Source organism: Grammomys surdaster, unplaced genomic scaffold (assembly GCF_004785775.1).
Source record: "Grammomys surdaster isolate TR1022 unplaced genomic scaffold, NIH_TR_1.0 126115, whole genome shotgun sequence".
Lineage (NCBI taxonomy): Eukaryota > Metazoa > Chordata > Mammalia > Rodentia > Muridae > Grammomys > Grammomys surdaster.
The window spans coordinates 7692349-7704987 of record NW_021620923.1 but is presented as its reverse complement, the minus strand read 5'-3'; the positions used below and the strand labels follow the sequence as shown (position 1 = coordinate 7704987).

Below are 12639 nucleotides of genomic sequence, written 5' to 3'. Positions count from 1 at the left end.
GGACAGGATGGGGCACCATCTTTTTTATAGAAATTTGGTACTGATTTCCTAGTATTATACCTTTGAAACTAGCCTAAGAATCGAGTGGCTCTATTGCTTTAAATTTGAGTTATCTATTTATAATAACTACAAAAATTCTATATTTCAATCAAGGATAAACATCTAAATATCATGTGACTTTTATTCATACTTTTCCTATAGATTCCTAATTTATATACTATGTACTATATAATATATAATATATAATATATATTATTTATATATATTATATTATATATAGCATATATAATATATTATATATATATAATGTTTTATCTGCCATTTGCTTCAGAAAGTTATTTATATAAGATCTACCATGAAAGATCTACTCATGAAGAATGTATTCTTTAAATTTCTTGTTTATTTTAGAAAAGCTTTCTGACATTCCATTATTGTATACTATAGTTGTAATAAAATTTAGATCTATGCACAAGTTTCAGATATATTTATATATGTATACAACTATATATGTATTTATCTATATATCTATAGATATCTACATATTTCACCTATCTATATGTTGTAGATATCAGATATATAAAACAACAGTGAGTTTACATTACTATTTTGTAACTATTTCATTAGCATTCATATTGATAGTTTATGAATGCTCTCTAATTCATGCCAAGCTCAGAACACCGAATGAACAACACAATACAGCCATCCTTATTTTTAATATAGATATTCGTTTCAGTTCTAGTATATCTATAGCTAGTCATAGACCTTTTACAAAACAAATGTTTTTAATCTATAAAACAGAAAATATAGAGTGTGTAAACTTTTACCTCAAGATATTTGTATGATTTGACTGTGACAACTACACATAAGAAAGTCTGGGGCTGGAAAGATGTCTTAACAGTTAGGATCTGATCTTGCTCTTTCAGAGAACTGGGGTTCAGTTTCCAGCACCAACATCCAGAAACTGACAGCTACTTTTAATGGCAGAACTAAAAAAATCCAAAGCCTCTAGACTCCACAGTAGCAGTACTCATGTTCACACAAACTCATAGACACCACACACACACACACTCACACTCATACACACACTCACACACACTCACACACACACACACACACACACACACACCGACCGACGCATATTCACACACACATTTATATTCATAGACACATACACATTCATACTCATAGACACACACAAACATACATACACACTCACACAGTACATATAATTCTAATGTTGTTACATTAAGGAATTCAAAACAAAATTTAAAAGAAAATTTGCAAAGTACTGACAAAACAACATCTTATAAAACACAGACCTCGTATTTTTAAGGACACACTGGACATGCCGTTATGTTAAGTCTGGGTTTTATAAAACTCTATGATTTCTTTTCCACTTATGGCCATTAAAACTTTTTAACTGATGACTTTTCTTTTCCTGCCAGTTACAGTGCCTGGAAGGGCAGCCACTTCTGCACCTGAGGAACCAGGGTTAATTTTCTCTTCCCAATTTTTTCAAGTTCTCTAAGATATTTTCTACACAACTGCTCAGGTGTTTGTGAAACAGCCACTTCTGTGAATTCAAATTTGCCAGTCATCCATTTCTCATTACTTTAAATTTTATTATTAACATTACTATTATTGTGGTTATTATTATTTTAACCCTAGTAATTGTGGGTGCCCTAACAGGTTTTATTTGACTTTATTATTGATTAACTTGTCTCTACATTGATTTATTTGTCTCCTAGATGTATTTTAAAATTATGAACCATTGTCCTGGAATTTTTTAATTCTGGTCAAACTCTTGCATTTGAGAGACTTGGGAGAATCTATGAGGATAACTCAGTTTCTGGACTTATTGTGGAAGCTTACTAACAATTCAGTACTAATTATGTTTAAGACTTTTAAATAAAAGTCTTAGGTACTTTGCAGTGTATCCCATCACCAAAAGACACCCTATAGTTCTCGAGGTAATAATGCATTAAGATGTTATTTGGTGGGAAACATTACATATGTGTATATGTATGTATGTGCATATATATATATATATATATGTATACACATATATACATTTATATATATACATATACACATATATATGTGATAATTAATCCTTACATAAATTGTTTACTAGATGCAAGCTTCATAATTTTAGAAATAAAAAAATGTATCTGTAAAGGAATGAACCTGTGTAAAATGAAAAACTATGCTGCTACAATGACTGGCCAGCGTGGCTCAATTAAACACTAATGTGAGCCATGGATAATGCTGTATCTTTCATACCTGTGGGAGAGCAGTAGCATATAGGAATTTTCTATGCTATCTGCTCATTTAACTGTGAATCTAAAATTGTTCTAAAATCAAAGTTTATTAATGTAAAAGAGCAAATTAAACTGAGGAGCTAAGAATCTGGCTCCAGACAACCAAGGACATGGATACCCACGTCCAAAGCCAGTCACCACAAAGACTCAGAGCATTGTACCAGAGACAGCTGACCAGAAGACTTATACTGATATGGTGGTTAATTAAAAGAATTTCTGATTTGCAGGGGAAACTTAATTGTTGGTTAATAAGCTTAAAAACATCTTTTATGCATTAGATGGAATGATTTGAAATTGCCAGGATAATAGTCTGGTACTGGTATATCAATATCATATCTTTCCTGTTTTTGTGATCAATATTTCACTGTGGTAATAACTTGTCTTCATAACTCCTGGTTTGTTTTTGCAATTTCTTCTCACTAATTGGATTGTTTAACAATTGGCAAATGACATATGATTTGTGGTGTATGAGAGGAGACCATATTAGGCCGAGGAAACTGACTAGGTTAGAGCTGTTTTGCCTTCACATTTTTGTCTTTGAAGAAACAATTTTATTTCTCTGGGGAATGCATTTGTAAGTATGTATCAGATTTCTTCATTAATTATGGATCATATCCACAATGTATATGTAATTGTTCCTTTCTAACACCACACTGGTTGTTCAGTGACATGTGATCTGTCTTTCTAACGATTAACATCTTTCTTTCTACGCATAATAGGATGTTCGTCTCTGTGCAATTATGCATGCTAGATTTCAGCCAAGAAAAGAAGAAAAAATATAATTACTAGAAGGTAAAATAGTAACTACAACACAAACATTGTGCTGTATACACAAAAATTTCATAATTCATCAGATCCTTTAATTATTTTCTCCTTATAGAATAAATGCCAAATGCACACTTCTTCCACTATAAATATGTCTCACTGCTTTTTTTCTTTAATGTAAATTCAAAATGTACTATACACTGTGTTAAAATGAATGCTGATTCATTTGTCACAGCATGCAGGGGTCACCCTGCATCTTTTAAGGTCATAACTTTAATGTAGTATAAAGGGTATATTTCTTCTTCCACATTTATAAATGGAAAACATGAAGCCTAAAAGCTGTCTGGGAATTCAGCCAAAGACAAAAGAAGGTTGCTGAATCTCTGGAGACTTGAAAGAAAAGTGGCTGGCATTAGTTTGGTCCTCACCATAGACAAAAATTAAAACAATAGACATGTACAGTAATCTCTCTTTTAAGGAAAGAATAGAATGCCTCTATAGTAATGTCAAGTGGAACAATTTGGTCCTGGCCCAAGTTATGCAGCTGTTCTACAGGAAAATGGCAAAAGGCTCCTGTCCAAAGCAGGCAAATAAGGCATGATTGTTCATAAACAGTCACTGGGGCCCTCACATTTAGAACAAGGAAAACAACATTAGCATTCTGGCCAGCAGGCTACAAACATGAGTCTCTCTGCAACTTGAGCCACGCCGCAGCTTTATGATTTATAGCAAAGATAGTGGTGTTATTTTAACATAAACAATGCACATAATAATGATGAATTGCTCATTCTTTAGGAAATCACATGTTGGTCAAACATACATATGAAAGGCACAATGAAGATTTGAGTATGAATTAAGACTGTTGTTCAGGTTGCATATAAGATGAAAATAAATTTTATGATCTGTTATGTATTTCTGATACCCATTTGCTCATTAGGCCTGGATCAGGTAAATAGAAAAGATAATAGGAATTAACTATCTTGGGAAACTATTGAATGCAAAACCAATAGTGTTGCCTTTCAGTGATGCCAAAATAACAAAGTGAGGAATCAGGTGCAATAGCTGCAAAGTAATGGAGCGGAACTTAGCTGGTGATTACGAGAATAAATGACACAATTTTCAAGCGCCTAGTGGGTGCCCGTGATACCACATTCCTCATTTTGGCTCCCACTCTTTTGAATATGTTTTTAAGACATGGTCAGCCTATGCTTTAATTTACCATGTATTTTGAAATCGTTTCAAACTTTACTTATCATCTCTTTCCCACTTTTTATGTTTCGTCTCCTGAAAGTGAGTGGGCTTCCCATGAATGATTCAGTCCTTTCCCCTGTGATGAACTTCCTGATGAATGCTCATCAATTTTCTGTCTCTTCTCTATGCTCTATAAAAGATCATTTTTCTTTATGAACTTGAAGAGTTCTTTTGAAAGGAATCAAATGGAATCTTTCCAGTCTTCCCTTGTTTTATAGCCTGTCTGTCTCATCTGACATTATTGTGAATATTGTTTAAACCACAGAGATATACAAGTTTAATCTTCTTCAAGGAGGTTAATACCTTCATGTATTGGAAATGATACTTTGAAATGGAGAGGAGTGGACAGATTTTTGAGACAAATTGGGAAGAACATAGCAGCATTCTAAAGGAAAGAAGGAATCAAGGACGTAGACTCTAACTTTACTGTTACTGTTGTAAGAGTTTATAGGCAAAGAAAACAAATAAGAATCCCTGGTGACAGATCTATAATACAAACGAATAAATTAAAACGTCTTTTGTAAAATGATACTAGCATACCTGTTATAACACTGGGACCAACAAGGATAAATGCCAAACATGACTGTTTTAACACATTACTAATCTATGAATTAAAATTCAAAGATATCACATAGATTGGGATACTTTAAAAATATAAGGGTACAAACTCTTGTTGCATATCTCAGTTTTGCCTTATTTTTGGTGAATATCATATAAATGTAAATAGACAGGCCATCCTAACTAGGATGACAATTGTCTGTCACTCCTAGGCCTGGCTCATTCCTTTCTGAACAACTGGGGCTTTGACTCCAGTCATGAAATCACCATGAGCCTCATTCTTAAATTTACAGAGTAAAACCAGCTAACAGAGTGGCAATTTAGATTCAGCAGCTGAAGTAGCAAAGAGTAGGCAGAAGTCGCTAAGCTTTGCACAGGGCTGAAGTGTGAGCAAATCCTGCCTCACCAATCTAAAACCTTTATGAATAAGAAAAGAAAAATAACTCCCATTTCTGAGATTAACTTTTCCCTCCTGTAACATAAAGAAACTTTCCTATTTCCTCTTTCTGTTTGCATGCTGTCATTCATCAACATCCTCTGGGAAAGATTAGTCAGTATCTTCTGAGAAAGACGGAATTTTCAATTTGTTAAACTTACTAAGACTTTGTGTTTTTCAATAAAATAAGAGCTTATTGCACTTTGGAGCCATCTTAATGCAAGAATGGATATTGTACCCAAGTTTATTTCTACAGAACTGAATCTCAGAGATTCATTGATGCTGAATTGCTGAATCATTTCTAAGAGGAGTGATGCATGTTTCCTAGAATGACAATCTCATAACTTCCATAATTCATTTATTTCTCTAAATAAAATGTTACTACCATTGGACAGGAGAGATGGGATGGCATAAGATACCCAAAAGACTATTATTGTATTCCGTTTGAGCAAACTTCCTATCATTTCTAAGCATTTCAGATGTCATTGTGCCCCATATTAGATCACTTGATTGTATACTTTGTATTTATACTCTAAATTTACGCACATTAATTTTAAGTAAATCTTAAAGAGAAAGGGGTAAATACAAAAGAGCCTGTTCTCTTGTTTGACAAGAGAGGGTTAAAATGTAGATGTCTACAGTTACACCCTGCCATTAAAGATTAAATTACACAAGAGTAAAATGTTTACCATTCATTCAATCACTTACAGTGGTTTTCCTTTAGATTCACAGGTCAAAGTTAAAGCCTGTCCTTCTTGTGGAAAAGGAGTGGATGGTATAATCTTAACTGATGGTGTATCTAGAAAAAAAATAGAAAAAATAGTTAATCACATGTAAGGATACATTTTATAATTGAATCACCTATTACACACACACACGAAAATATCTGAATATCATAGGAGTACCTCTGAAATCTGAATTTAAATGTGACATTGCAAACAAAAAAGTGGTTCAGATGAATATCAAGTATTTCACACAATTGTTTCTTCAACTATTTATAGATAGCTATGAATACTATTATTGTGGACTGAATGCATTCATGTGCATTTGAATAACAACACTTTCATTGTCACAGGACTGCAAGGGACTCACAATAAGGAACCCCCAATGAACTCAAGATAAACTACTGTCTCAGAAGCATTATTCAGAATCTTTTTGAAGAGGCAGCCCTGCAATTCTGAGTACATGCTGTTTTCCTTCATGCATAGTGGACAAAACATATCAAATAGCTACTTCATATGGTTTCATATGGTTTCATAATGCAATGATATAATTGTCAAAAAAGGTAATCATTTCATTTTTAATAAAATCAATACTTGTGAAAATAGATTATAAAAAAATATAGGACACCTGGGTTTAAAAATCACATGATACATGATATCCCTTAATTAAGCTGAAAGTACATGTTTCATAGAGCAAATGAAAAAGAATGATTGAAGAATAGAGGGAGAGTATAAACACAGTAATTTCTTTATAGTCTGTGGAGAATTATATGACCAGATCTTTATCTCTTATCACTCTATGTGCATTCTATACACAATACCTCTGACTTCACAGACTCATTTTTCCCCTTCCACTTAGAAGAATGGAACACAACTGAAGTCATCTTAATATGCTGTCTTGGTAACAAGCACAGGCGGCAACAATCAATTCTGTAATATTTAAGTTAGTTGTTTTCCTTAAAACATAGTAATCAAATTTCACTAATACAAAAAACAATCTTGTAGATGATCTTATATGCTGAAATTATTTCTGTTACAAACACCTACTTTCTCAATCCTGTAAGCAAGACAATACATATGAAATAATAAAAAATTATAAGAGAGGATTTGGGAAAGATAGATGCTTATAATCTCAGCATGTGTAATACAAAGACAAGAATGATAGTGGTTATAGTCCTGCTTGAGGAACAGACTGATTCCAGGATTGAGATGTACACCAGTGTCAGAACAATTGTCTAGCACATGCAAGGCCTTAAATTCAATTTCTATCATCAAACACAAAATACATGTCATAAAGGTTACAAATAGGCTGTCCATGTGGTAAATTATTATATTATAAAATATCTCTGAAGAAATCAAAAATTAGAAAAAATATAAAAATGTCATTGTACTTCTTAAATAATGTAAGAAAATTAAATACAATTTATTAATTTTTAAATAACAAGAAATTTATGGAATAATTTGTTGGCTGGTGTCATAATTTATTCAAAAATCAGAGAAATGTAGATAACTATGTAGTGTCATAGGTATGACCTAGAGTTATTTAATCAAATTGAAGCTTGCTGGGATTTCCCCTTCAGCCTAAACATACTGCATCATCTTTATAAAAGTAAATTAATTTCTAGTGGAAAAAAAATGGAGAGCAATATTTAGAAAAGTTTGTTTCGAGGAAATATATTTAATTTGTTGTTCTCTGAGGTGTCAATCAAATTTGGTATAAAAGTATTCTAGAAATTTCGTTAACAAGGATTTTTTTTAATTACCTTAACATTTACATTGGATATTTACACAATGGAGTATTACTCAGCTATTAAAAACAATGAATTCGAGATGTTCCTAGGTAAATGGATGGAACTAGAAATTATCATCCTGAGTGAAGTAAGCCAATCACAAAAGAACACACATGGTATACACTCACCCAGAACCTTGAAATGCCCAAGATGCAACTCACAGGCCACATGAAGCTCATAAAGAAGGAAGATCAAGTGGGGGTGATTCAGTCCTTCTTAGAAGGAGCAACAAAATACTCAAGGGAGCAAATATGGAGACAAAGTGAGGGACAGAAACTGAAGGAGGGGCCATCTGAAGACCTTTCCACCTGAGTATCCATCCCATGTGCAGTCACCAAAGGTAGATGCTGATGTGGAAGTCAGGAAGTGCATGCTGATAAGAGCCTGATATGGATGTCTCCTCAGAGGCCTTCAAGAGTCTGACATATTCAGAGGCAGATGCTCACAACTAGCCATTGAACTGATCATGGGGTTCTCAATGGAGGAGTTAGAGTGAAGACTGAAGGAGCTGAAAGGGTTTGTGACACCGTGAGGAGAGCAACAATACCAACCAACCACAACTCCCAGGGTCTAAACCACCAGCCTGGGAGCACTTAGGGAGGGATCCAGGGCTTCAGTTGAATATGTAAGTGTGGAGGGCCCTGCTGGGCATAGGTGGAAGAAGAGATCCTTGACCTCATGAAGGCTGGACGCCCCAGAGGGTGGGAATTTTGAGGGTGGGGAAGTGGGAGTGGGGGGTAGGTAGGCGTTACAACCACAGAGAAGAAGGAGAAGGGGTGAGGGGATAGGGGATTCCTGGGTGGGTGGGGGATGGGGTAAGGGGACAACATATGAAATGTAAATAAAACATCCAATTAAAAAAAAAAAAAAGAAAAGCAGTGCGCCAGAGGTAGCCAGTTAGTAAATTTACCATGAGTGTGATGGACACAAGAAAACATAATAGATATTGAGAACCTAGCTGGGAGGGCTGGGGGAAGAAAAACAAGTTGGTGAAAAATAAACATGGTCTAAAAGCAAAACAAAACAAAACAAACAAACAAACAAACAAAAAACCCATTTACATCAGAAGACTGAATAAAGCAAATTGATCTCCAAATGTGGATGGGTCCCATTCAGTTGGATTTCTAAAGAGAGTAAAGGAGTAATCCTACCCTAATCATTAGAAGAATCTGAGTTTTCTTTCGTTTCAGATTTACTAAAATTTGAATCTAGAATGGACTTCAAATCTCAGCTATTTAAAGCTTGGACAAAAACCTGTGGTAACTTTAGGATGTGATAGAAGCATCAGAAGCATAGATATATTGGAAAAAAATTATGTAGCTGGGGCGTGTTTTTGTGTACCAGGACACAGTCTCCCGCAACCCGTCTATGCTTACTGGCTATCCTGAGCGGGATAAATATTGTAGATATTTAGCTATCTCAGAATACTATAGCTATCTCAGATACTATAGCTATCTCAGAACTAGAATGGACACAAGTTTTCATGAATCCCAAGTCTACAGACTTTGAAGGAGAGGGAATAAGAAACATTAGGTTCTGAGGACATTAGACCTAGGCTGAAGACAAATATGTCCATGACTCTGTAGTCTGTACATTGCTGGCTCACTCTTTGTAATCTTGGACATATCACCTATGACACTTTGAGAACAATTCTCTAAAATGAATCTCTTTTTCCATTTATATATCAGACATCCTGCTTCTCCAGGTGGTTCAGAATTATACAGTGAACCAGGACTCTTACTGAGTCCCTCAGCTTTCTCAATTGGTCTCTGATGGATGTTTGTAAGACACATGTCAGCTGTCAATATTTTTGTTGTTTAGATCTTTCTCAGAGCCTCAAAGAATAATGTGCAAAGTATAACATGTAAGATATTTGCCAGTTCAATTAAGAGTTTGGTTCAGTATTGTTTCTTGGACCAAATAGAAGGCTAGAGGTATCAGCTTCCTGAGACATCTGTCCTACTAAGAATGCAATATATATTTATTTAGAAAACCAATATTCTTTTGGGCACAACTTAAGGTGTGTGAACATATATTACTTCTTTTATTTGAAACTTTCTGGAGTTCACTCGTTAATAGTATAAGCATGGTTAAAACAGAATCATGAAAAAGTCATTCATCGTAAAATAAAAAGTGTAAAGTTGTATTAATTTGCGAAGTGAGGATACTCTGTTCTATTTGATAAAAGTCCAAATGAAAACATTGATCCAGTGGAATGGATTTTCTGTATTTCTAAGAAAGATTTTACAGAGGAGCTGTTACAAAACTACTTTGAAACCACATAACTGACAACTTCAAAGCCCAACCCCTGAACCATTCAGTGTTAGTGGTTCAGCAACATCTGTCCATGACTGACAGTTTTGTGGGATAGCAAGTAGAACTTTGAATGAAATATTTTCCCTATGAGTTCCTTTTTTATTATCTTTAATCATTTTTCTACAGTCCAGTCGTTATCCCCCTCCAAGTCTGGCCTCCGACAGTTACTTATCTCATTCTTATTCTTCTTCCTCTCCCCCTACGCCAAGAGGATGTCCGTGTTCCCCCTCATCTCCTAACACCCTGTCAGACATCCCCATTCCCTGGGGCCTCACATCTCTTAATGGTTAGGTGTGTCTTCTCTCATTGAGACCAGACTTTGTCTTTTCTATAGTTAAAAAATAAATAAGAATTTGATTTTATATACTGGTAATATTTTTCTGTTAGTGATGTTGGACAAGGCATGAAAGAAACTTTTAGTATATCAATCCATACCATATAATATATAGAGTGAACAAAGATAATCTATACTGTAGATCCAGAGTAAATTACACTGTTCAAGGTTATCCACAGTGTTCAGATGTTTCATTAAAATAACATATTTTGATAATGTTATTTGTTGACAAAAATATTTCCTCTGACTATCCACAATTATGTATTCATATAGAAAACATCTATATGGTTCCTAAAACTTAAAGGACATGGTATTCTCATATTTTTATCTGTTATTTGAAGTAAATTATAGCAACATAACATAATATCATGATGCTTTGAAATGTCTTACTTTCACTTTTCAATTTTAGCCCTAACTTTTACAAATGATGCTACAGGGTGCTTATGGTGGCTTTCATAATCCATGTGAATGATATCAGAGATCATTTCTTTCTTATGAATAATTGTATCGTCAAAGTGAATGTAATTTCTGGACCTCATTTAAGTGCCTTTTTGATAAGTTAACAAGATTTTGGAATATTCTTTTTTTAACTTAATATTTAAGAACACTCCTCTGTTATAAAATCACAGTTTCTTATTAAACTATCTTCTAATAAAAAACACTGATCAAATACTTGGTACATCATTCTACTTAATGTATGTACTCCATTGTATACATCCTATATACAGTTGTTTTCTGGAATCTTTTAGAAATCACAAAAGGAATGCTAGAGATACGTTTTATTGAAAACCACAGGGTCCAAATTATAGAACCAACAGCTACAGTAACATGCAAAGAAGTCCTATGGTGTTCCCTGTGTTATGAAACAAAGACTTAAGAAGGAATAAATCCCCAAAGTACCACAATCAATGCAGTGTCTATCTCACCGGATCAAACCAAATGCCTTAATATCTTTGTATTTCTTCTTTTACTCTTAGATTACTATAGGGATTGACATCTACAAGGATGCTTTGTCTTTTGTTCTGGGTTATTTACTGTTCTATGAATTCACCTCATTACCCTTCTAGCTCAGTAAGAACACAGTTTAAGGTGTGCTTTGGCCCTTTGTGATTTTCATGTTCTAAAGCCTCTCATGTTGATGAATTATACACACAGCTGTTCTGGGTGTCTCATTTTTTACTTCCCATTGCTTTCCTTTATGTCACTATTTTTGTTGACAGATGGAAAAATCCTTTTAATCTGCACTCCTTTTTTCCCATTTACTAGACTTCTTTTCCTGATATTTAAATAAAATGATTTGTTTATTTATATTTAATATTTTGTGTGTCTTTCATGTATATATGTGTCTGCAACATGTGTGTGACACTGACACAGGAGTGTTGGAGCTAGATGAGGGCATTGGAACCTCTGTAACTGAAATTAAAGACTGCTGTGAGCCACCGTATGAAATTTTAAAAAGAAAGGTTAGGTTTGATTGATGCACCTGGGAATTATTGAGTGCACAATTTCTGAAAAAGAGAACACTGCAAAATAGTGTTCTAGGAGGATACCTATTCAAAGCACCACACGTCGGGTTGGGGAATTTGGGAATTCTAAAAGATATAGTAAGAAATGATCTTACATTTTTAAGTGAGCAGTAGGCTCAGAACAAATATTCGGGATGTCATGCTTGTAAATGGGCAAAACTGAATAGATTAAGGAAACCTTAGGAGCAGTGTGCTTTTATCATGAGGCTGAGTCAAAAGGAAGTTCTGAAGGGGGAAGCAAAGTAGAGCCATAGGACAGGACAATGAGTGCATCAATATTTTATTCCTTATAATTCATAATTTCTATGATTATCAATGCTGCAGCACATGATTGTAAGTACATCTATCAAAATACTATTTTTTTTTTAAAAAACTGTTTTATGATTTGTATTCTTTTTTTTCTGAAATGTCTTACCAAACATCAAAGCAAAATTTAATTTCAAAAATAAATTTAAGCACTACTCTCTTTCACTTAAACTATAGAAACATCAAGCTCTCTTAAAGTATATTACGTGTTACAGATTTATGCTTTTGGTATGCTTTCTGTATTATATAAAATGCTGCTACATCAGCATCCTAGAAATTACTGCACCATTAGCTCATCAATTATGTTCCCTACC

The 12639-nt window shown here is 34.1% G+C and overlaps 1 protein-coding gene across 2 annotated transcripts in view; it reads right to left on the bottom strand.

Moving 5' to 3' along the window:
* Cadm2 (cell adhesion molecule 2) overlaps positions 1–12639 on the bottom strand; it is a 919498-nt gene that overhangs the window by 95516 nt on the left and 811343 nt on the right. For both annotated transcript variants that reach the window (XM_028756256.1, XM_028756257.1), the window contains one exon: positions 6040–6130. In XM_028756256.1, coding sequence (XP_028612089.1) covers positions 6040–6130 — 91 coding nt within the window. The remainder of the gene's footprint in view (positions 1–6039; positions 6131–12639) is intronic.